The sequence below is a fragment of the Palaemon carinicauda genome, chromosome 20, assembly GCF_036898095.1.
Source record: "Palaemon carinicauda isolate YSFRI2023 chromosome 20, ASM3689809v2, whole genome shotgun sequence".
In the NCBI taxonomy this organism is placed as follows: Eukaryota; Metazoa; Arthropoda; class Malacostraca; order Decapoda; family Palaemonidae; genus Palaemon; species Palaemon carinicauda.
This window is the reverse complement of record NC_090744.1, coordinates 101,074,788-101,102,190: the sequence shown is the minus strand read 5'-3', so window position 1 is coordinate 101,102,190 and position 27,403 is coordinate 101,074,788. Positions and strand designations below refer to the sequence as shown.

Here is a 27,403-nt window from a genome sequence, read left to right as displayed (position 1 = left end):
ATTGACGCTCCTCTCTTGCCAAAAATCACAGGCAAACCTAACAAACACTGTGCTACAGATGAGTGTAGCCTATAAGTTTACTAGGCAAGTCATTAACAACCATTGCTTGGGTAGAGATTGATTGGTTACTAATCATATGTACACTGTATGACTGGTGTCTAAGACATTGTCCTATCACTTGCCTCTGGAACTCATGAGTAAACTTTAAGCCTCTTAAAAGGACTATAATAATCAGTTGAAGATTTCTTTAAATGTGAAAAAATACTTGGCTCCATAATTCTTTAAAGGGATAAAATAAATTTATTGAGAAGACCCGTAGGTAGTTACCACTTCACTACCGACTTAATATGCTACACTGCAAGTGGAACATCCCTTTAAGGTCTGCTCCACTGCTTCAAGGATCTTGATTTCCATGTTTCCTTTGGCCTCTATTACTGCTCAACTTTGTTTATTTAATCAAGAACAAATACTTCAACGGCTCAATGTGGTCTCATCAAGCCCACTTTAATAACATGAGGACTGTCCTCGTGTGTCCAATATTCCCGACTTGTCTTTTGTCTGTATATATCCTGCCATCATCTGGAAAAATTTTAACCACTAGCTGTGTAAAATTTCTGCGGAAAAAATTTATTACTGTAGTAGTTTTTTGACATTATACAGTCTGAGCCTTCTTTGATGACAATACAGTAGTGTATGTATAAAAGAAAAATCATACCAAAAAGGAAACAAAGATTTCATGTACCGTATTCTAATAGTCATATTTTGAGCAACACAAAAACAATTTCAAGAGGTCATGTGCTGCTAAAACATCCATAAAAATTATACCAAGTCAAGGCAAATCAAACACAGATTCTAAAATACACAAAGTTTGTTTTCTCTTACATTATTTACTGTCACTAAGATACAAGCAGTAGTCCTGAACTAAAATAAATACAATTTGTGAGAAATAAAAAGTTCTTTCGTAGAACTTGCATATGCAGGTCCTGGAGACAATGAACTCTCGTTACTCCATCCTAAAAAATATGGCAGAAAAAACCAATAAAGCATCAGTAAGTGTAACTGAATTCCACAAAACAAGCTAATAGTCCAGACCTACTGTTTTTCTTTTTTTTCTATTACACATGTACAAGGCTACGTACAGGAGAGATGAGATGGCGAGGGAATCTGAACTTGAAGCATCAAGACCCTCAAGATTCAAGATGGCTCGCCACTCGGCAAAATAGGATCCAGAAATAGGTGCCTCCCAAGTAAGAAACAAATCACCTAAATATAGGAGATAAATATATTGCTACATTATATAAATATTCATCAACATAAAGAACATTTCCTTGAAGGAAAGTGTGCTTTAAACCATGTATAAAAAGAAATACGTAACATACAAGTGCTCAAACTACTCATCTCATACGACACTAAATGGTGCATCAGTCAACTGGATTACCTATGAATTATTACTCACCAAATGATTAAAGAGAAGCAAAGAAACACACAGAAATATAGGATACAAGGACAGTGTTCCATTGCCACATGACATTCACTGACCAATGAATATGGGGGAAGAGTGACATTTCAAAAAATATTTATGAGTCTGGCGATGAATAACACGGTAAAATCTTTTGAACTGCAGGCATACATGTAAAAAATACTACTGCTTGCCTCAGATTCAAAGGGAAGTTTACTTTAAAGATAACTGTTTCTGTAATAAGTTCTAACTTTCAACGATTAACAGCATGAGGAACGGAAAAATCGTCGTGATGATGATGATGAGCTGCAATTGACAATGATCTGAGATTCTCAAATTACTGACTCACACATAATAGGATCAGTTTCTCAAAAGATAAAATTCAAGACCAAATATCACTCCACGGTATTCCACACTAAATGTTTGCTCATTAACTAATCATTAATATACATTATGTACAAAAAATATAAAAAGTAATCAAACACTTAAAATATCTCTATAATAAATTAACATGGTAAGTAGCATAAAGAAACAAAAGTATAGTATCAATCATGTTACACAATTCAATTCACACGAACAATGACATTGCTTTCATGCGAGACATACCAAGGCTCAACCTTGAATTCTATGGAAAATGCTACCAAAAATAAGTTGCAACTCATTCCAATTCTCAATCCTGGCAGAAAATAATATATTTATGTATACAAAACTATACAATGGTATGCATGCATAAAAGCAGTGTATCTGTAAGGCTAAAAAGATGAGTTTGAAACAATACACAATCAGTGAAGTAGAAAAAATTGTAGGAACATACACACAAAACACACAGGCATCAGAGCTTCTAGTGGTTCACCTCGGAGTAAGGCAACAATTACCAGGAGATTGTAGAGAAAACATTCATACAAAGCAGAACTTACATCCTAGAAGTCTATTAAAATCCCAAGATGGCTACCTGATTTATCAAAGAAATGACCGAGACCACACTGACAAAATTAAAGTGCACTTCAATCAACTTTACGGAAAACCTAACTATTCATGACAGTTGCCTTAATGTAGAGAAATCAATATTGCACCACCTGTTACTGGAGTTAATAACCTAACTATAAACCAAGAGTCAACAGAAGATTTCCATCAGATACAACTATAATCTATTGATTTCAAGGCAGACTGCTAAGGGTAAAGGAAGCCTCACAAAAGTGGTACACTTCTGGACAGTAATATCACCTTTCTCTAAAACAAGGGAAGCTTTCAAATATAATTCCAGAACAAATAATTGATCCAAGTAAACAAAACAGTTTACACTGCACCAGTGTTTGTCACAAAATGGGTCTTATAAGGCATGGATTTGCAACAAAATTGTTTTATTCTTTTCATTTACATAATGCATACCTACTGTCTTCACATGGCCATAAATGTTTGATTTAAAGGCAAATTGAAGTTTACGAAACACTTCATTATGGCAAAAATTTGCTAACTAAATTGTCTGAATCCACAATAAAGTCTTTATAATCTGGAAACAAGAAACACCTGTGGATTTAAAAATTATGGAATCCTCTAATCTACCACATAGTAATTCAACATGAAGTTACTAAAATCTAATTCTTGTTTAGTAATATAAGAATTTCTAATATTTTGACTTTTTTTTTTTTGCTTTGAAAGTAAGCATAATTAATTGGCTAAAGAATAAATAACAGTATACTATATGGTAGTAAAAACAACAATGAAGAAACTTTTATATTGTGATAAAATTTATGATCCAGGTAAAATATTGTATTGAAGTGAAGATGCACAGATACTGTTATACATGGTGTATTTCCTAAAGGTGGAACAAAAAATTGGGAAGATCTAAGAAATTACTAAAAGACTATAAAGTATCTACAGTACCCCAATGGAAAAGTCTTGCAAAAGAGAAAAATTACTTACACACTATTCTGCTTAAAAAAATTAGCCATATCACCCAATACATGCGTTTAGTATTTTCTTTCAAAATCTAATGTGACGATTCTCCCTAGAAAAACTTGTAAATAAAAATTTACCAAATATTTACTATCACCTAATGACATTGAAGTTATGAGCATTATAAGCAGAATCCCACAGCAAAATATATGAAGAGCTTCAATAGCAAAGACGATATATTGCCAACATACTGTTTCTACTTACTAAAGAAATCACAGGCTATAGCACACATTCCTTGACCAATTACTCTTACAAGTAAACAGCACTTCCTTTATTCAAACCGAGTATCATCAAAACTGCAAGTTAGCTTGTAACACACTAATAACTATAGGCACTCATTTGTGTAACATAAATGCTGGTCTACTATCATTTACCTTCATCTTTTCCGCCTGTGACAGAAAAATGAGACCAATACTGGATTGAGCCTTGCAAACCCCAATGTTTTGAGTATAATGGATAAAGTACAAAGGATTTGTCTTGTAGGGCAAATACTTGTTTCCATCACGATAATGAATATAAAATAAATTCATGAACTGTTTAGTTTGTCAAGCCAACTTCTAAAACATGTTATTTGCTAGTCACAAGTGAAAGCTGTTTATATAAAAAAACAAATTTAACTTAGTATAAAGAATTTACTAAATGAAAAAATTCTTTTGTATATAGTGACTAACTTCCCTTATTTAGAATATTTAAAACAAAGCGGGAACTTTCAATAGAAGCTTGGAATAAAACAGCCACCCCCTCTGGAACAGCAAAACCTCTTTCAGTTGAAATTATAGATGACCATGTAAAACAGATCCATGACAGCATCATTCAAGTGAACAAGCTTTTACTTGGTTACTATTATAAATACTGTGATATGACCTAGAGTAAATTCCCACATCAATTCTTACACGACAGGTCTTTGCAATCCTTATCACAGTGGCGTGAAATTTACCTAGAAATTAAGGCTTCAGAGATGAATATGACATCACCAAACAGCTACATTACTGCAGACAACTTATTTTTAAAAAATTCCTGACTTGTTTTGCTTATATCAGCTTCTGGGGAACAAAGTATGCAATGGAATAACATATCAATTCCATAGTTGACCAAGTAATACCTCCTAAAAGTAAAGGCGACCAAGTATTTCTAGTAAACTGAGAAAACGAGCTTCAATTATCATTCAAGGTTGCTTAAGTTTGCCTTATATAGTTTTCCATGTCTCCAGGCGTACGTAAGTGACATTGTTACACTTCATTTATACATTCACATGAACACTCGAATATAAAAAGCAAATTACATCCTGGTAACTGATACTATTAACACCCAGCACTAAAACCTAGTACTGCCATTTGGATCACAAGTGTCAGTCATTGAGTATAAGTAAAAAAAAAAATATATATAGGAAGGAGTATCATGAGGAGGCACCATTCCTGGACCTTCTGTTGCTTCATAAAAAGAAAATAATATTAATAAATTACACATACCAGATACAGTATTTATATTAATTTACAGCTCCCTCGTACGTTCACGCTTTTCACGTTGTTAGAAAAAGTTCAACACTTTACTTAATAAGCATGTATAGGTAAGAGAAGTACTTATCAATAATTCTAATATAAATTAACATGGGGGTTTACATATCTAATGACAAGCTTTGGAAGAAGGAACCCCGGCCAGTAATGGGGAAATCCGTATAAATGAAAAAGATGTCCAAAAGTTCATGAGAAGAATGGGGGAAAACTGAAAAGAATTGCTTTCAACAATCTGTGATGAAATCAGAAACCAATATATTCCATTTGAAGCATTGCAGAATATACCTTTTATACAACGGATGCCAATTAAAAATATAAATCCAACAAATACACAAAACATCGTACACCAATGGGAATCCCCGAAACACTTTGTAAATCTTCAAAGAATTTGATGAGAGAGAGAGAGAGAGACCTCTACGCTCTAAAAGGGTCATGTTACTTTAGGATGTCAACAACTCACTAGTGATTTCTTATTTGTCAAAGATTCTAAAGTATGGGTCACTTAATATACCCATTTACATATATACATGAATGACCATACATGGCTAAAAATAAAAACATTTGTACATACTGTAATACGATATATACATATGACCTCTTGCCTGCTTATTTGCATTATTCCAAGACATGGCAGCAATAGTTTACAACTGTCTTTTCATATATCATTATTTACACGTTGGTCAAGGGAAACATATATCCATTGAGGGGAATCCAAGAGTTTAAAAGAAAAGAAGCTCTGTAGTGTACATTAAAAAAAAAAAAATACTTGTGAGCTACCTACAAACCAGATAATTCAAAATGTGAGAGATGGTTTTATATAAACATCATAGTGCAATATAATACCTGCATTACAAAAATAGTTCTGAAAAATATGATTTGCATATCTGTAAATGTCCAAGGAAACCACCTACAGAGGCAATAGCGATAAGAATGACAAAAACTGCAATGTTGATAATTCAGGCTCGTAAAATTCCACAAGCAATCTCACCACAGAAATTTCAGATAATTTACAGAGAATGGGCTTGTGCAAAAGATGGTGTACTGTACTTTAAAATTTAAAAATAGCAAAGTGAAGGGGGATAGTTTCTGCAAGTGCTCTAAGGTCTTTCAAGGAAAATTTAAGGGTGCTACAGTTTTGTTCGAACCTTATGATTTTAATAATAAAATGCATTTAAAATTTCTACAGGAAGCAGTCATCAATTCTTAATCCTACCGCAGACTATAATTTAGTAATTATGTGCTCCAGCAATACAGAACGGTAAATTTCATTGCATCAAAATCATCATCAAATAAGGATGTCTTGGTTTAATGTCGTTCTATTTTCCTATCCCCTAAACTATTTATAGGTAGTTCCCCTTTTCACCTACCAAACCAACAAATTAATCCTTGAAGTTTGTTGGATATCAGGAGAAAAAAAAAGTTGGTGCCATATAATTATCTAAAAGATGGAGGCTAAAGCATCTTAGGTGAAACTTTTAATTTAAAAGACTCATAATCAGCTAGTCTAACTGGTCATTCAAATCCCAATGGGCTTTCTACTATGCATCTTCAGGAAAAAAAAAAAAAAAAAAAAAAAAAAAAAAAAAAAAGACGACCCCTAAACTTCTGCTCCCTATTCTGTTGTCCAACGAAGTCAACTTAAAATCAGCAGCAATCTCTACAAGATTGTGGTTTTGTCTATAAATACTGGATAAGCAGATTGTAGGTTCTTTAATCTTTTCACTAGATCCTTATGCACTCGAAATACAAGGCTAAGATAATTATAAATTATCAATAACTTTTTTCATGGAGATACAGTCAGTGGTATATTTCATGAAAATTGACACCAAACTTTGGTGACTTTTTATAATTAATAGTAAATTATAACCTTAACCTTTCCAAACAAACCCCTATAATTAACTTATGAAGTCCTCACCTATTCTCCTTTAAACCTCCAATGATTTTAACTATCAACATCCAAAGCATTTAAATCTCAAGATGCTTGAAAGCCCACCAAACCGAATTAAATAGGAAAAGAGAGGGAAGAGAGTATCTAAGGATGACATTAAGTTAAAGAAAATCACTTTAGTAAGCAAAAAGTTGTACATTATTAACACACTATTAAAGCCGTCACCAATTTACCAGAAGTACAATTAATCAAGTCCAAAACACAAAGCCGTCATAAATGGTCCAGCCAACGATAAATTAAATTATTTTCCTTCATAAAAAAATTTAACAATAACAATTTAACAATCCCACACCTGAACTACCTTTAACGCCCAGTTTTAAATTAATTAAATTACGTAAATATCATATATAGCCCCCGAATCCTTACTTCCTCTTTGTTTAACCTGCAGATTTTGTGCATATTTTAAAATAAGCAATTAATAAGAATATTTTAACACCCCCAATTAAAAATTTATTTACATTAACTAGCTGATTATTCATGACCATGAAAAACCTCTCACATGTGGGTAAAAATGCACAAGCTTTGCATAATCTTGTATAACCCAGATAGCAAATAAAATTAATAAATAAATGGAAAAACAAAACTTTAAAAGAATGAACCTTTGTAGAAAAGACAAGTGGGAAAATAGGATCACTCAAAGAAAACCCAAGAGACATCCATTAAAATAAATTTAGTTTTTGTAGAATATAGATAAAATGAGGTCAGGCTCAACCATGTCAATATTTGTTAACCTCTCAATTACACCAAAAATTTGATGAGGTGAAATATTGCCATTCCATCAAGAAAGTTTTTTTAAGTACATAACCTCCCCACCTATTTACTTTTTGCACATAAACTTTTATGATCCATCTCTCTGAAAAGAATAGTATAATTTGCAGTTGTATTGAAATCTCTGATATCATCACAAAAAAATGAAAGAAATGTAATGTTAAGACTGTAATGAGGGTAGTAGATTTAGCCAAATTTTGGTTGGAAAATAATGTATCAGTTTAAAATAAAGTTTCTAAAATATACAAATTATTACACAAGTGATATAAAATTCCTTCAAGTCTGTTAGCTTAATGTAAAAACTTGAGTGTGACAAAGCTAGCAAAGTTTCAATGCGCATCACCTAGGTCTCAAACTTTTCAGATATCAAGCAATCTGCTCTCTACAGCATGAGTTTACGTCAGTCTAAACTACCTTTACGGAACTTCCTAATTTGCTAGTTTGTTTACCTATTTCACATCCTTAAAAAGGAGATTAAGTTTAGAATCTAGAATGATGGTTATCAAAGGATTTTGTAACTTTTAACACACTCATGTGAAAGCAATTTAGATTTGTATTTTCAACTACTACTCAACAAATTAAGAGTAAATCATACAGAACTTGCTTGCTTGAGGGTACAACAATGTGAACCATTTTAATAATGAGAGGGGGGAAAACCTCAAGGCTATATCCTGGTCAACAGGACACCATAAATCAACAGGGACACCTAAACACTCTGATTGGTTTAAGGATGCTGTGGGAGTAAAAGATTATAAAGATGGTAATACAATGTACAAAGGGCTTCATTACCCTTTGTGAACTTGGTAATTTTGTTTTTTCTTTCAAACATTAGAATTATTTTCCATACAATATTTGGTATATACATATGGCTACTAAGATGAGCAAGAAGTAAATTGTCATATTTACAGATAAATATAAAGAATGTAAACCATCCCATGATTGGAGTCTGTGTGCAAGCCAGACAGGGAAACTCCATGTTAACCCATTTTTAAAGACTAGTCGAGCATTGTATTGGCCTGATTAAGACAGCCAGCCAGCGATCATTGTTGCCTCGGCTGATATTAAGGAGGCCCCAAGCACAAATAGAGTCAGTTGTTGCATCCCTGTAGTTCCTGCAACACAACGGAAATGCACAGGGTCCACAGCACTTTTCCATCACTCATCATTATCTTCTTGCATCACTGAGGCAATGGTAATAGTGTACCACAAACCAGATTAACTTACCACCAACTCTATTGCTGGGATTTTTTCTAATGGGGGCACATAATTTCACCACCATTGAGGATTTACAAAATCCTTGCGTCCGTAAAATCTGTAGCCACATCGATTCTAGAGTGGAATATGCTACAGATGGAGTATTATGGCTTGAGCTGATTCCGGGATACCAACCCTCCACTGATCACCCATATATACAAAAATATTTCTGGGATACTAAAGCGCCAAATGGTTCTTCCTCCGCCATCTACAATAAACGGATTACCGTTTATTGTTTACATGGTTACTTAAAGCATGACACTACTAACCATCTACCTGAGTGTTCTTTGAAATACTCCATACTCAGAATTTAGTTTGTGTTACTGTATCATTAAGTGTTAATGAAGTAACCTATAGATGAACTGATGGGTTTATATTAAAAAATAGATTTTACTTTTTATAAAATCTCATATTCATATTACATATATCACTTGAAGAACTTTTGTTAGTAGGGACACGTTCAAAATCCCTTTATTAAAGAGAAATTTGATGGCCAAAAGGGCACTTCCTCAGATTCAGTTTCCAATTTTGATCTTTTATTTTCAATGACGACGAAGCTGATGTCAATTAAATTAAAACTGATTACACTTATCAGTGTCATCACTGCTAAATTCATGTCTCATTCTCCTTGATTTGTGCCTTAGGCACTCAGAGAATTCAGTAACCCTGGAATCTGCTCCACCATTCTTTTTTTATTTTTAAGTTTCATAAGGGTTGGATTTTAGGACAGTGCCATGTGTGAAGAGTCTGTAATCAAACAAACACTTTGGCAAGGGCATCGGCTCCTGCACTAGCGATGAATGGTTTGCTAGGATGGAAAGCCACATCGAATATGCTCTCGTCAAACTTCTTCCGATGGGCTGTGATTTCCTGGACACACTGCTTACTATCTAGCTGCCATAAACGAATACTACAGTCATGGCCTGCAAAATTCAAGTAAAATGCAATAATTAGAAAATGCTGAAAATATCTTTAAATATAAATACTGTACTCAGTAACTGATTCAAATAAAACTGTGCAATGAGTAAACTATCACTGAAACATAACACATCTGACATAGATTATGAAGGCTAAAAATAATTATGAATTTAAAGAAATCTGCTTGCAGCAATTCCGCTTTGAAAATGAGTAAAAGATTCTCTCATTTGTTTTCTGAATCTCAACTGAACAATGTAAAACTATGAGGGGTAATTTGTACTTTACTGTATTTGTGTGATTAACTCCCCTACATAATCCTTAAAAATATGAATAAATATTACTTAAAACCAAAAAGTTTAGTCTGTAAACTAACCATTCACGGAAACCTAAAACAAGTGTTCCTAACTTTCCAAGGCAAATATTAGCTTTAAAACTCTTTTCACCTCAATGAACATACTGTACTGACCATAAGAAACAAGAAGTATAATGACTAAATTCATTTATATTACATTTAGAAAATGAATATCTTAGTAGCCAGCTAAATTTTCTAATCAAAGTAATTAAAAAATAGAGAAAAACTCATCATGTCTAGCGGGGAACAGTTCAAATACATATTTGATGGAGATTGTTTTAGTTACTGATAAGCCCATGTGGATTATCAGATATAAATTATCACAATTTTACTAAATCACCAAGTTGATGTGGCTGACACGAGGTCTGTAATTAATAAGTATTGAAAAATTACGGAAAATAAAAATTTATCTGATTTAACTCCAGAACTAACTGCTGAGTGTGGGTGACTAAAGACTCGCTCTGCATCCAGCACAGTGACCTTGTCTAGCATTTGTGTTTCAAGTTCTAGCACAATTGATGTACAGTATTTTCAAAACAATAACATGCTGTAAAAGCATATATGGAAGATCAGCAATTTTGCTACTTTGTCCAATGAATTTTTATTGCAGTGCTAAACCCAAAGAATTTACAACTATGTTGTGTACTGTACTTACAAATAAAAGGAGAACAAATCTGCTCTTGATAGACATATTTGGGATATTGTATCTTAGGGACTGAAGCTTGAATTATTAAATTTGCGAGATAAACAAACCGAGAGATTACTAGCCTTTCTTTTGTCAATAATATAGAATTAAAAAAAATAATTAAATTTCTTTCTCTTGGAAATGAACCAAGGAACAAATTGCATAAAATTGACATTTTTGTATCTTATTCTTGAAGCTTTTATCGTTACTGTATTTAATAGGCTACAGGATTTAGACAGACCCATGAATTAACATTCTGAACTATCAGAGGACTGGGTTGTAAGGTCTTTTCTTGGATGAATGAATTACATCTTATTTAAAGAAGTTACTTCAATTATTCAATACCTGGGATCAATAAAAATTAAAGTCTAAAATAATTAAAAATGTAAGTGGCATATTGTGCATGTGGTATTTCTTCAAGATTTATTATTGGAAAGTTTGTCAGAAAAAGTATTTCTATTTTTCCAAGTTACAATGGTAAAACATGACACCAACATGTTATCTTATCACTCAGTGTTCTAGTAAGATAAAAATTTGGGACAAGTCATGAAACTTCCACTTGCCACAACAGTGAAAAGGATCCTTAAAAATATTTATAAAGAAATCATCCACCAACACTTCTGCTTTATCAGATTGAGAAACATTAAATTGTTTCAAATTTACTAACTTTTCATTGAGCCTAATTATATATTAACCTCTTCTCCTCTTCTAAACTCCTCCAAATCCTCTTGAAAAACACTAAGAAAATATATGACACCTCTACTAATCAAAGGATAAGGAAGGAGTACTATTCAAATTGGTTCTTTTGCATTAGATTAGGTTATAATAATCTAAAAGTGAGATTATGATTTTTTCCAATATAAAGTGTCAACAATTTTATAGATTCAAAATATTCAGGCGATCCTAGCAAGCAATAAATTCCCTACCTTGCATAACCAAGTCACCATATCCTAAAATCATGGTCACTGGTTTTTCAATTCAAAATTTTCCTGATTATCAATATTCAAAATGTTTACGACTGTAATTAGCAGCATTCATTATGAACAGTCAACATAATTACAAAAGAGACATTAACACTTACTGCCCGAGAGGAGGTAAAGACCATTAGGGTCAACGGCTAGAGATGTAACAGAGTCCAGGTGAGCAACCATCGACTGCACCAAACGACCACTGTTGTTATCCCAAAATCGGATGTGGCGATCTTCATGACCGGTAATGGTTAAGGGTAAGGTGGGATGGGACACAACCTGTTGGATTAAGGTACTTGCTTAGCACAGTATTGTTTTATTTTTCCTAGATTGATGTTGCTTTTAAGTATACTGTATAATGCTACATTTTTTAGACATTTCTTCCTGCAAGGCAATGCAACCTTACTGTCAACAGTCTACAGCCTTAAACTAGAACTATGTTGCAGACATTCCTAGTTCAAAACCATTATCATAATGCAAGACTAATAAAAAAACTCTCTAGTCCCCGTGTTGGCTTTTATTAACATTCCATCAATAGCAACATGGAATAACTCTCACATACCGATTCTAATATCTCCACTACTCCAAATCACTCCAAAACATTTGGCTAACAAAACAATATCCAATGAGAAAATTGATATTGAAGACCTGACAGATCAACAAAACTACTTAATCTGGCCCCAGATTTACGATTTTTTTTTTTCTAAAATCCTATTCAAAATATGTCTTCCAATAATCTTTATCGAACGGATAATGATTTAACAGACTACATTCATACATAACGATACTATTTTTCAAGCTCTTCACTTATGAATCAATAATAAATCTAGCTAATTATTCTAAAAGCAGTTCTTCTTTTGCAATACAACAGTCTATCTTTAATCTTTTAAATACAATACACACAGCTCAAAAAAGAAGTTACTATAGACCTATTGAGAAAATATTTACCATCAAACATAACTTGAGTAGAAATATAATTGATACTATAGTTAGCGGTTGGTGAGAAAATGAGTTACAGAATACTTACTCTATTAATTTGTCTATTCAGAGAATTGCTGCCCTGGTCTGGCTCCGTGTCAAGACGAGTAACAGGCTTTCCCGTCTCTATATCAAATATGACACAGTTTGCTGTGTTAAAGCTGCAAACAAACTGGTTTGTGGACTCGTAAACAAAGTCTACAGATGTGGGAACACCATCTGAAAAAATAAAGTATTGTTAGTAACAGAAATTATAAACAGACAATGATATAAAATACTGTACGCAATCAAAAAATAAAATACTGTACGCAATCAAAAAATAAAATATATACCCTTTAACCCTTTTACCCCCAGGCTATTTGGAATTTTCCAACCATTAACCCCCAGGGGTTATCTTTTTTCAAGCACATTTTGCAGTATATTTTTTTCAAATTGCTCTAACAGCCTTAATTTTCATCATAGACAGGTCAGGTTGGTCTCAATCTCTTGGAAAATGCCTGAAGTTTCTCAAAAAATTATCAAAAATATAAAAAAAAAAATATAAATAGAATTTTTTTGCAAGGACGTACCGGTATGTCCATGGGGGTAAAGGGATGAGTTTTGTGAAACGTACCAGTACGTCCTTTGGGGGTAAAAGGGTTAACACCAACTGTAACAGAGAATATAACCTCAAAAATAAAATTATATTGATATCTTTCATTACCAAAAGAAAAAAAAACTTATAATACCAACTCAGAATTACCTTTCTCAACAGCGTAAGTGGATAGGAGAGGGGAACGTGCATCTGTTGACCACAGCCTAACAGTCGAATCCGCCGCACACGAAAGGAGGTGATTACGCTGTGAATGGAATGTCAGGCCCCAAACTGCATCAGTATGACCCGATAACGTGCCTCCAACTACAATGGGTTCTGGAATGAAAAAACCGTCTTTCACCACGGTCATCAAAATCTCCAGGGTAGCACAAAAGTAAACATTTATTTCATAAAATAATTTAATGCACTATAATTCCTTATGCATCATGAAGAAATCTAATTTTACTTTGAAAAAAAAAAAAAAAAAAAAAAAAAAAAAAAGTCAGCCAGAGGCCATCAAAAATACAGTAGTCATTTAACTGACTTAACTACCATACCCTAACTATCCTTCTCCCAATTATAAATTAATATTTTTAATCACACAAATATTTATACGGTAGATTAATACAGTAATCCGTTAGCTATCTCGTGTTCTGTTCCACGGCCGGCCGCGATAACTGAAAAAATATTAACTAGATACATATCTATAGTATATATTTTTTTCTAAATTATTTTTGAAATTTTTTATACCTTTTTATCTTCTTTATAAATCTAACGTAATATAAACACTTCTAACAATCTTAAAAACCATTCTCTCAATGCTGCACACTTTTCAACCTAAAACTTAATTTTACTGTAAACATCCTTATCTATACATGAATGGACAAATTAAAATCTGGATACGCACTAACTTATCTACTGCTCGGCCAGGCTACGTCGTTGATAAGACTATACACTATGTCCATTTACTGCGTTAAAAAAGTACAGCTGCCTCGTATTCTTGCAAAAAGCTTTAAGACTGACCCAGGGTGAAGTAATGGAATTCTACCTATACATACATATTATACCCTCAAACTATTCCCTAAAATTTATAAAGTTAAAAAAATACTTTTACCAGATAAATGAGTTATGTTTCTCAACATACTAAAGGCTCTCCTAAACGTAAACAATATTGCCAATTCCTTTATCAAACCTAGGGTAACATATATAAACTCCTTAAAAATTTAATCACTAAAATCTAAAATGTATTAGTTTCTGAAATTTTCAAGAAACATTTGTAAAAACGTCTGCACTGCTTTCATCCTGGATTGGGTTGAAAGATTAATTCATTAAATAGCATTGGGTGAAACAAGTATGACCCACTCAAGGATAGGGCATTATTTCAACGTGGTTTTCTTTTTGAAATCAGACACTCCACAATCCAAATATTGTTATAATCAGTGCCAATATTTTATTATGAAGTTCATTAATCAGCAAAGCTGGCCATTTATATTGATAAATTTTACAGTGTAATAGATCCTTGGTAGGAACCAGTACAGTACATTAAACTTAGTCAACGTACTGTAACTGTAGCTTAGGGTACTTTATCAGCATCTCTACCTCATATGATGCTTACATGTCCAAGAATCCAACATATTTAAATCTTCGTGCCAGTTTCATACAATTTGTAGAATAAAAATGTTGAAAGAAATTATTTGTGGCATGTCTCTGGAAGCCTGGTTATAAAGACCTTTACCCTTATAACTAAAATAAATCCAGTATTCTTTCTGCCCAGTAAACTTAGTCCTCTACTAAAACAATGAGAGAATCTGGCAGTTAATATAAACAAACAAATGGCCTGGCCAAGCCATATACTGTAGTCTGTCTTCAGTTTCAAAGTGAAAACTATTCTCTTTCCTCTTGCCACCACAAGTCAGTGGGGAGGAGGGTGGGATTACTGTGAAAATTAAAAGATGCAAGTCAACTTCTAATATCATGAACACTAACACTCCTTGTGAGCTGCCATACCCAAACATAAAAAGAATAAGTCCTTTTTGGACAAAAGAGGTTTTAGAACTTAAAGCCATCAACACGAATTAGGAGCACCACCTCTAATGACCATAGCCTTGTCCAAATAATGCTGAACAGCCCCTACTGGATAAATAAAAATATTTTCTGATGTAATGCTAACCATCTTTTTCCAAAGAAGAAAATCAGTAGAATTATGGGAAACCCCTAGCCTTAAAATAATTTTTCATCTCTGAAAGAAGGCACAAGAGATAAAAATTTAATCTTCTTTATGTAACTCCTCAAAGCCTACCTTGACAGATATTGCATTTAGGTGACGCCAGCACCAAAAGTAAAAGTGTTTTAGCTGCGATATCTTTAATCAAAAGATCTTCCAAAGGCAGTACAGCTTAACCAAGCCATTGGTTTATTGCCATTAACTATTGAATTGTCTCATTACTTTACTAGAAGCCTAAGTCTATTTGAAGAAAAGTACAGATAATTTCTTAGTTTTAGAAGCAAACGTTGATATAATTGATCTTCCAGAAAAAGTAATATAAATATCAGTGGAGTGGAAATACAATGATTTCTATGACAGTAGTTTGAAGGGTTTCCAGAACTCTTTGTAAAGTCACTGAAAATTGCATATCTTTGTGGTGGCGTGTTTTTCATAATCTTCTAGATTTACATCTGTTATTAATACCGTAATGTAGGCCCATACATCTTGTATGCTCTCTTGTATATTGCTTATTATGCTTGGAGATACTGTATTGTATAATGTATGGTTAATTTTTGGAAGATGGTAATAGTAATTTTTGGAAGATGGTAGTAGAAATAGTGTTTATAGGAATGTACTATATAGTGTTTACAGGAATGTACCAAGTACTGTACTGTATATGCTTAATCCAGAGAGGAAGAAATTCTAGTACTGCAGGAAGAGTTAGGTTTACATTGATAAAAATTCTATTAGCACAAATTGACAAGGGTGGTTCATGATGTTAAAAAAAATATAGATTTGACTATCAATTTGATATAATTCATTGAAATTGGGAAATATGGCTGGGCTCAGGTGCTGTGTAGTCCACTCGCCACTTGGGTGCAACTGAGAACTTCCAGCACATTGGCATTATGAAGTAAAAGATGGAAGAAAGGCTATAAGGGGTGTAGATAATGTAAGCTAAATGTGGGTGCAACTACTGTATGACAAAAAGGACGGGGCAAAGACCTTCTTTGTGATAACTATAGTGCACTCGTCCTATTAACTAGAATGCTTCAGTTGGCACACCACGCTTGATTCTTTATTGCACTTTGCATGACTACTTGGTTTATATAAAAAGAGAAAGGAGTTTCACCACCTTCATCTTGTACAGATTTATTTGGAGAGGACTTGAACACTCCAGTGTAGATTACAGGTTCTTCATTGTGGATGGGATCAAAGGTTTTAAATGCGGGTTCTGATGACGAGCAGTGTTCGCTTCCAAAGTCTAAAAGAGATAGAACAGTTGCTTTGTATAGTAAAATCAGGGGTTTATCAATCAACTCACCAAGTTGTGAGATAGCTTCTTTTCTATGAGTTTCAATGCATTTCTGCTTTCAGCTTTTATGTACATAATATAAAATTTTAATGTTAGATTGGTAGACACCAGACAGTCTCTCCTTTTGAATTAAAAATCATAGCTAGTTTTATATCAATACATCATGAAACATGACTGCTTTTGTCTTCAAAGCACACTGTTGTGGCACAAATATTTAGGTTTTTTAAAGCCATGTTAAAAATATGCTGCACATCACAGGTTTGAGGCAGCATAAAGTATTTGAAAACCAATCACAATTTATAACTTGTTTTGAATGTGGTTGGAGAAATTTCACCTCTTTTTCTGAGGCTGGAATGCTCTTAGTCTTACAGATATATTAGATTTGTCAGTACATGTATTTGTTTTGGTGATGTTATATAGCAACTGTTCCTCATTGTTTTCTATCAAGCACATTTGTTCAATTTCTTCATGGTTGACAAGGTATTGTGAATCTCATAAAAATTTGGGTTATGATATATTCTTATGAATTTCTAAATTCTTTGAATATATCAATTTCATACACATACTCATCACTCTTCTTAATGCTATTTTTCTCTAAATTTTATCAACTATTTTATGCAGAAATTTTTTTGAGAAGTCACTGAAAATGCAACTCTTCAAAGTTTGTTCTCTAATAGTTATACCTGTTTTTAATTGTTTAGATATTAAGTTCAGTACTATATATGCATAAAAACCTTTATTAAGCATGGTGGTTTTGACCACAACTGATGCTATATGACCATATTAGCTGCAGTGTTTATAATGTAAGGTATTAAAAGAACATACGGTCTGATTTCCAATTTTATCCTAAAATCTTAAATATGCTATTAAGGGTAGGAAATTTTTCTTCCTTTTAATTTTATTTTTGTCACCAACTTTAACTGATACATCTTCATCATTTCTTACAATTCAAAAATCATATTTTTTTCTATCAATGTCATATCCTTTTTAGGTGGGAATCTATTTTTGTTGCACTGTAATTATGTTCTTCCCCTCACAGTAATATAACACTCTCTTGCTCAATATTCATGTTGTTGTGTCTACTAATTGTAATATTTACATTATCTAGTATGGCAAAATTTTTACACAAATTTATACATCGTCTTTTATTAGCCATCCTCTAATGGATATCTCAATAAAGGACACTTCTCAAGTCTCAACTATTTTTGTTCTATTTTTTTTTTTTACCTGTTTTCAATATCAAAACCCGGAGCCTTTGTAGGGTGACGGCCAGATCCCGTAGAAAACGGGAATATTCTGAACTGTGGCCGTCGTTCTAAAAAAGATTTTGGCGGGAGAAGCTAACTTAAAGAACCCACCTAACCTATGCTAATAGCCGTATCCTTACCCAGGGGGGCTTCGCCCCTGGACCCCCCTTTTCACAACAGTTTCCTTACCTACGAGTACGACGGGAGAAGCTAACTTAAAAAACCCACCTAACCTATGCTAAAAGCCGTGTCCTTAACCAGGGGGGCTGCGCCCCCCCGGACCCCCCCTTACACAACATATTTAAGATCCGTAGACCATTTCCAAATGCTTTTATTCTATACAAGATAACAGTCGGAGCGATAATAAGCAAATTAGGACGCTTGGCCGTAGCGCTACAAACTACCCTCAAAACACTAAACCAATATCCAGTCCTGAGAAGATGGTCCAAATATAATGGAGTTTTATGTGGTTTTAAACAATTTTTTTTATTCTGATTTCCTCTCACTTGGATCTAAGGTTACTTATGAATTTGGTATGTTCTTTGAAACTTTAGAAAGGATTCTAAGGGAGACGGGATTCATGCACTGGTTGTCAATGGGATGAATGGGGTTGTCACATATGCTGAATGTTCTTTTAGAACTTCTTAGATATACACTTAACCACAGTGCTTTCAAGGTCATCAGTCCATGAGCATGGGACCAAGAGTTAAAGAGCACAGTTTGACAATTCTTTTTTTTTTTACTCCACCATGTCAGCTACCTGTAATTGAATTCTTTGAGTGAGGAAGCATGTAAGCAACCTCCCCCTCAATCGCATTCTAAGAGTAATCTAATCCGTATTCCAAAATGTATTTTTGTCCATCATCACAGAAGAGAAGAAAATGGAACGGGAGAAAAAGCGGCAAGTCCAGCTAATCTATTAGGGGTAACTACTCAGGAATAAATAATGATTTGGTATAAAGCAGTTGGTCTCTCATGCCCCCAACCCATGAAAACCTATTAAGGATCTGGGGGGATATTAGCACACAGATATCTTGAGATTTCTCTAGGGTCTCTCTTAGTAACTTGTACAGTACAAGTCGCTCAACAGTTCCTTCGTTAGTGTACATAATTAAAACCAAAATGTTAATTGTTTCAAGTAGGTAGTCTGAATTTTTTTTTTTTTTTTTTTACATAACCACAACAAGCTTAATAATCCTATTATTAAAGAATTCTACCTTAGATTTGAAGTACTTTTATGAGTATTAGCAAGTGGCAAAAAATTACCTTTCCCAAGAAGATAGAAAAAGTTAAAAAACAAAGTATATATCACATATGGTTGTAAATTAAAGTTTAACATACGGTAACTTCAAACAAAGAAACTAATACTGTATAAACAAAGATACTAATAATGTATACCACTTTCAGATAAACATGACTTCAGAATTTAACTTTGTAATGATCCCTAAAAACTAGGAAAAGCTGTCGGGGAAACAAGAAATTATTTTCATGCCTCAACAACTAAAAATTCTAAATTTCATAAAATTATGTAAAAGCACTAAATAGCATAGTATACATAACCAATACAGCTATGATACAAACCAAAGCTTTGATACAAAGAGTACATAGTTCTCATAACATCAACTGAACCCACAGACTACAACCCAAATCCCTTTTCGTTACTATCAATTCTAATTATTTTTTCTTAGCATTATAAACAGTACTGTAAATCTATCAATCAACTTTAACATCTTTATGGCTTACCGTAAGAATCGTAGGGATCTATATTAGACGAAGGAATATTCCAGATGCGTATAGTACCATCAATACCTCCAGAGTAACATTTTTCGCCATCGCCGTTTATGGCTAGGCATAAAACAGCCCCTAAATGACCACGAAAAGTATATACCGGTTCAACATCCAAAGACGCGGATCTGAAAAGTTAGTACAACATAATGTGAAAGGCTGAGAGAATTGACTTTTATTCTAAATAAGACTTATAACAATAGTGCATTTTATGTATTAAAAAAAAAAAAACTACTACTTTTGTGAGCTATAGTATAAAAAAAAAAAATACAAGAATGAACCTACTTCTTAGCTGGTACAGTTTTCTGAAGGTTCCATAGTTTGAGCGTAGCATCCTCCGATGCAGTGATTAACGTCTGTTCAGTTGGGTGGAAACAGAGAGCACGTACACCGTCGAAATGTGATCGTAAGGTATACTTGGCAGTCCAGGTTTTTCGGAAGTTTTCTTTGGTTGAGGAGATCTGCTTGAAGTAGTAATGAGCAAGGCAGTACATGATTAGAAACTAAAACAAACTAGACCAGTATTTATAATCCTGATATCCTTTACACAAATTTCTATTCTGCAAACCTGTGAATTAGAGCTTTATTCAAAAATTACAATACCTCTTATGTATCAAGAAAACGACCAATAAAACCATCATTATATAGCAGATGGAGTAATTAGATGCCATACAATATCAGAGACCTTGTCAACAAAGCAATATATCATAAGATGGATTATTGCAGGAGCCAGGATGAGAATTCCAAGGTATTAAAGACAAGTTAAAGAAATGCAAACAACACAATCTAGCTATTATAAATTTCTTGGCTCCCATTGAAAGCATTTTAATGGAATTTATGCCAAGGATTGGGACACTTTCAGCCATTCAGGTCTTTAAAATTAACAAGTAAAAATCAAATGAATCCTCAATTCAGTTAAAATCAATTTTCTGCAGAAATATTATAACTGTAGACCTGCCATATAGTTAAGTAGACAAGAATTGTAAATAAACCAAATTTTTTAGCCAAGACCAGTCTAATGTGGAGCACAAATTAATTGCAAAATTGTGAACCATAATAGAACAAAAAGGGTTTGATTGGACAAAGAAGAGCAACAAAGATAACTTAATTGAAAAGTGTGCTGTATCAAATATTCCAAAAATGAAAAAATTCTCCCAAAGGAGTACAAACAATCCCAACGTGGTCGATCCCAAGCTACATTACAGCACTGATGAACGATAAAGAATGTTCCTTATTACTGAGGAAAAATTAATGTCCAGCCAAGGATAAAACACTCACGTCATAGGAAGCATCTGCCTCATTGGTCACCGTCAGCTGAGCTAGTTCTCCTAACCCCTCCAAGGCATCCTCCTCTCCACCCGGGCCACCTACATACCTCCGGGACCCTGGACCAAACCCCAAAACACCAGCTGCAAATAGTGGTAAAAGTGTTATAATAGTTAACAAAAGACAATTCACTCTAATATGCTATAAGCTTTATCAGTAATAAACTGTTTATATTTTATATTTTAAAATTACAATTTGTGGTATGGCCGGGATAAAGTATTAAGCTATACAGAGATAGAAACCTAATTCTGATGTGCACAAGAAGGTTACAGCATTAGTAGAGTATTACTTTAAAGAAATATCATAAAAAATGAAGCACAAGTGTAAATAAAAAATACTATTCAATGGAAACATGTTTCAACTGACAATCAAAAAAGGATCCAATACAGCTGCAATTTTTTCATAGCAATACTGTTTTGAGTAATTCTCTAATATGTGTCAAAATATTTGCTTCCAGGGGTTCTACAGTAATAGTAACCATAAGACAAAGATATATCACAAAGTCATTGTTATCCTCATCCCCCACCAACAAATACAAACAATCTTTCACAACAAAGATCACAATGTATCAAAATCAACCTTAAATTACAATACATCAAATGATAACTTCCAACAAAGTAATTTTCTAAATAAAGGGCCTATAAAATACACCCCTAAAACTGATCTACAATGACTCGGTGTGATTTACAAAATGCAACCCTCAAACCAATATATTGAATGGCATACAACAAACGGATCCATTATGTAATTTTCTAATCATTATTTTCAACAACCAAGAGCAATGAATCATCTATGTAAATCAACTACTTTTAGTGTCCCACAGCAATTAATAAACATTGTATGAAATTCTTTAATGATTACTTAAGTCCAACCGCAATGAATCAGAAATTTTCAAATAATTATTTTCCAAGTCCCAAAGCTAATACTTAGATGAGTATTTTAGTTTCAATACCCTAAAGCAATGAATTGGCAAACTTTATACCAGCTGTAACCTTCTCTGTCCACATTATGCAATTACCAAATATAAAGATAATTAAGAAGTGGGTTTCTTGACTTCTAAAACCCACAAAATCAAGCATTCTATTTCATTATCTCATAGTTCTCTTAAACAGGTAAAGGAATTGCAAGATATAAAACACAAAAGGAATCCAAGATTCCTCAATGATCACATTTTACATCTACGGTTCAATTAATAAAATTATATCTTAAAATAAAAATACAACACTCATTCAGGGATGTCAACTGAAAGTTATGACTGTAAATATATTGATAATTCAAATGGTTTACTCCTCATATGGTAATCACATCTAAGGCTTTAAAATGAATCTGCAACTTGAGTACAGACAAAAAAAAAAAAAATGTTTATATCAACCCTTACATGATTAGCTACACAGGAGGCAAAGTAATTCAAGATTTTAGATGACTTTTCAAATGTTCTGGAGCCATTGCACAAGTTGCCAGCATGAACTCTTGCAACAAACCATGTAAGGGTCTAGTACATGCCAAGCTGAAGCATATACAAAGAAAATGCTTGCAACTGAAGGAGCAGAACTGATCTATAGGAGGCAATATACCACCAGCACCAAAAAGAGATAAAGCCCAGTATATTTTACCGTCTAAATAATCGAGATAATGACAATAACAACAATAAGTGAATGCATTCCAAACAGGGTACAGTATAAAGTATAATTGTAAGAACACCATAAGTTGCACCTTCTAAGAATAATTCAATACGATCAACAGAAAGTAGTTTGTGCTATGCTTTAAAATGGCTATGCCTCAAGTTCAAGAGTAGTGCATGCTACTGATTAACTCATACAAGGCAAAGAATGGGGCTTTGTTTACTGGAATATGCCGTTTATTTCACCAATAGAAAAGGATAAAGGAAAATTTCGTAGAAAAAACAAATAAACAATGAGTAAAATATTTTTTTTTCTAGGACAGAGGGATGTAAATAATGTATTAAACAGGATAGCTCAACATCTTTAAAGATGAACTTCATAGAACGACTACAGTAAAACCTCCTTATACGCTGCTGAATTATTGATACCATTATAAAAAATATACGCTGAAAATTCGCTTAGCTGTGGCCAATAAACGGGAAAGACCAGGCTGAATTTTTAAACCGTGCGCCATTACATCACCAGTCGGTTAAGTAAGATGTTATGTTAGGTTTGAAGTGAAGGGAATGTTAGCCCAAAGGCTAAAAGTTCTCCCTCATTCTTATGTCATATCCTTTTCCTTTCTGTTATTCACATATTTTTTCTGTTCATTTCCATCTAGTTAAATCCTTATTCTGTACCCTTACTGTAATCTCTTCCACACTTTTTTCATTCAGTATTTCTAACTATATCATATCTGTATCAATTTTATTCAATGCCAAAGCAAAAATGTATTTTCCTGTTCTTCTGCATTTCCCTTGCCTTTCTGTTATTTATACATTCTTATCTATATTCTCCCTTTCACCCTTATTCCTTATATTCATTCCCTTCCTCATCCCATATCATTATTCATTTTTACTGTATTTAATATTTCCCACTAAATTCTTTTGTATAATAGAATTTACATCATAAAATTTTAAACACATTTCCTTTCCAGTGTTTTACTACGAGTAAATATCAAAACTAGTTTCGTACTTCAGCGAACATAGCCCACTGGTATTTCTAACCTATCCCTACAGACTACGTAAGCGTTTGTTTGTTAAAGAAATAATTTTCAATAGCTATATGTTAGTAAAAAAAAATTTGCACCCTAAAATTTTTACAAGAATGCTCTTTAAAAATATCATAACATGAGGGCATGAAGTACGCTCTGCTTTACTGATCAAATTTTTCGATGGCAAATCGATCACTGCTATCAGAAAAAAAGGTCTACCTTGATATCGTTATTCAAGTAAACAAGCGAACAGCCTGTAAAATGGAAATTTACGGTGGATTTGGCTTTGGTGTTTAATTTTGATATAGAAAATCAATATACACTAGAGTAAAGTTCAACATATTTCATGTTATGACAACTTTAAAAAATTTTTTTTGTAAAAATGTTAAAGTGCCAATTTGGCTAACTCCATTACTTTTCAACCTGAAATAACATTCTTTATCCAAATATAATTATCTAAGATTATGATTAAATATAAATAACTTATTCCTTTCACTTTTATTTCAGAGAAAGAGACAGTGATGCTGGCAATTTTCCACACATCTAGGAAGGAGTTCTCATATCAATATCTTAATCGACAACTAGACTGCATTTTGCTTTTTAAGGAGGAGGATCTTTCTTGAGAATTTTCAAAACAGTGTCAGCCCCCCTTATAAAGTTCCTTCAAGAAAGGGATCTCTTCCTCTCCCCATTCCAACTTTCAAGTCTCTAAGTGGCAGTGGATACCCTGGATAGGGAGAGAACCTTGGACAGAGTGGACTTTTGATCAAAGCTGCTTCCAAGAGATCATAGAGATTATCACAGATCTCCAAGAGGACCTATTTGCAACAAAAGAGAAGCACAAGCTCCCAGTACACATAGTTCTGAAAGTGAATTTTCAGGCAGTGAAAATGGATGTCTTGAACCAGCACTCCTCAATGGCCGAACGCCAGCGGTATCCTCTGCTCTAGCATCTGAGCCAAATCTTACAACCTCTTCAGTCAATGCTACTTTATCACAGCAGGGAGATGGAATATCTTCGCGTCCTTCTTTCTGACCTACAACTTTTACGGCCGGATTTTCTCTCCTATGTATGCAAAAGGGAATTTTCAACAAACATGACATATTTGATGGACTGTAAGGCTCTTCCCCAATCACAAACTAACAGTCGGCAGGGAAGGCATGGACTGTCTTTCTGATGGATAATTTACTGTCACAGACAACTAAAGACATACAGCACTTTACAGGTTTATCTGCGAATATAGTGTCTAAGCAAGATAACATGTTTACATGGTACTAGGATAGTTTGTGGCACCTAAGAGGGGAAATCAGATGAGGTCCCTTAGCAGAAGCACCATGGCAGGCATCTAGCTTCTTCCTGGTGCATTTCCCTTAGGAGGAGAGTGTCTAACTTGAGACTTGTTAGTTTTACTTCTCATCCATGCATGCACGTATTGGAGGATTGTTAGGCTGTAGATGTTCGTCCTTTATGGTAAACGAATTATCTATGTTATCACTGATATTAGTCCTTGGAGAAAGCACAGCACTATAATCCCCTGCAAAAACAAGGTGTGGATGAAGAAAAAACCTATTTTTAGGGACGAGCAATGTGATCTCAAAGACCCTCCCTCCTCCCTAGCCTCTTGTAGGGAAATGTAACATTCGAGTGTTACACCAGATATGTAGGATTGCGGCTATATCCGCTACTATATTACAGTACAGTACAGTACATTCACTGCAGTAGGGTATTTTATATATAAACTAAGTACAAACAGACTTCTTGAAAGTGTGTTATATTATTACAGTACAGTACATTCACTGCAGTAAGGTACTTTACATTGTATAAACCAAGTACAATTAGACATCTTGAAAGTGTATTCACAAGTGCTAAAAAAACCTTAGGAGTTTATATCACCAATTATCCTTGGAAATCCACAGAAAACATTGACTGCAGATAATGAGGTTTTACTGTACAGTATACGAAACGTGATGTAAAATTCTTACGTAAAGGGAAGACAAAAAAAAAAAAACTTAGTAAATAAACAAGAGTGATCTCGCTAAGGACTGAAAGACAATGTGTATGTATTTAATGCATAAAACCTTGAAATACAAAAAAAATTCAGAGAAAATAGAACCTAGAATATGGTGGGATACTTCCAAAAAAGGTATAAACAGAGCCCCATGTACCAACATAAGCAACGGAAGATATCTATGCGTAACTAAACATGATAGAATTAACTGCAGCAACCACCAGCACCACCACGAAATAATGATGATAAAAATAGGAGCACAACCAACTTTCAAAAATTTGACCACATCTCCTCGCACTCACCATTCACTGCTGCTACGTTGAAAAAGGTTCATAAAGCCATCTTCAACATTTGTTCAAAGAATGCTGTAACTACGTCCTGAATACTGTGATACTATGACACTTGTCAAGTACTTTTAAAAATACTTAACTTCAAAATTATTAAGAATGATGTGGTTTATAGAGTCATTCTGTATCATAAATAGAAAGTAACCTACATTACTGCCTCTCAGCTATTTAAAAAATAAAATCCCCTCTAACATTTGCACTAGAAATTTTATACGTACGTTCCAATACAGTACTGTGATTAAAATATAAGTACGTAAATAGTATAGTACTGTAATTAAAATGAAATATGAAGATTTAAGTGACTGTAACCTCAATATTTTCCTGCGCTGGAACAACAAAAATATCATTCCAAAAAAGGATTGGATATTACGAAAATAAAGTCTATTGAAAGTTAAATCCTTCAACTAGGAGAAATACTTTATGATTAAATACCCAAATCTTCAAGATTTCCCTCATCTTTTATTCCATTATATGTAAAAAAAAAAAAAAAAAAAAATAAATAAAAACTTGAAATCAAACTACTGTATACTTTTCTATGACCTCATATACAAGTAATTACTCGACTTTCTAACTCTTAAAAAAATCAAAGTAAATTTCATAACAAACAAAATTAGCCCTTTAACATATTGGTGAAAATAGAACATGTGTGCTTCCCAGGTTGATAGTGAACAGAATGACTCGATTTCACTCTATAAGCGACTCATTTTAAGAAATACGTAAAAATAGTTCCGCGTCAAACGTCCATGATCTACATTTGCAATGCTCATACAGCATCTACAATGTACAGTACAGTTACGTAGAGGCTCTACAAAATTCTTCTTTCTATGCTTCAAGCAGCCAGCCGCAAGAGGAGTGAGAGGACGTGGTCGGATGGAAAATAAGACACATTGGTGCAACTTACTGGTGAGGGCAGTGGTGGTGGTTGTGGTGGTGGTAGGGGTGGCAGTGGTGAGTGGGGAAGGGGGTGTGTGTTGAGGCGAGGAAGGGTTCCCCCTCGCCCCAACCGCTGCCCGGTACCTGGCTTTCAAAGCCTCCAGTGCTGGGGGTGGGCATGCCCACCCTCCTCCTCCTAATGAGGAAATACCCCCATCCACCACTTCCTCCTCAATGCCATCCATTCCCTCCTCCTCACCCTCAAA

General features: G+C 33.8%; 1 protein-coding gene across 6 annotated transcripts in view; it reads right to left on the bottom strand.

Moving 5' to 3' along the window:
- Positions 1-850: 850 nt before the first annotated feature.
- Positions 851-27,403, bottom strand: part of LOC137614341 (striatin-3-like) — a 79,314-nt gene continuing 52,761 nt past the window's right edge. For 2 of the 6 annotated variants that reach the window (XM_068344112.1, XM_068344116.1), the window contains exons 9-16: positions 21,206-21,336; positions 20,213-20,391; positions 19,886-20,055; positions 16,716-16,844; positions 13,543-13,710; positions 12,850-13,019; positions 11,936-12,101; positions 851-9,822 (exon numbers count right to left, since the gene is read on the bottom strand). In XM_068344112.1, coding sequence (XP_068200213.1) covers positions 9,653-9,822; positions 11,936-12,101; positions 12,850-13,019; positions 13,543-13,710; positions 16,716-16,844; positions 19,886-20,055; positions 20,213-20,391; positions 21,206-21,336 — 1,283 coding nt within the window. In that variant the 3' untranslated portion in view covers positions 851-9,652. Of the gene's footprint in view, positions 9,823-11,935; positions 12,102-12,849; positions 13,020-13,542; positions 13,729-16,715; positions 16,845-19,885; positions 20,056-20,212; positions 20,392-21,205; positions 21,337-27,403 lie in introns of all 6 variants that reach the window. The other 4 variants (XM_068344111.1, XM_068344113.1, XM_068344114.1 and 1 more) reach the window with 4 other exon arrangements.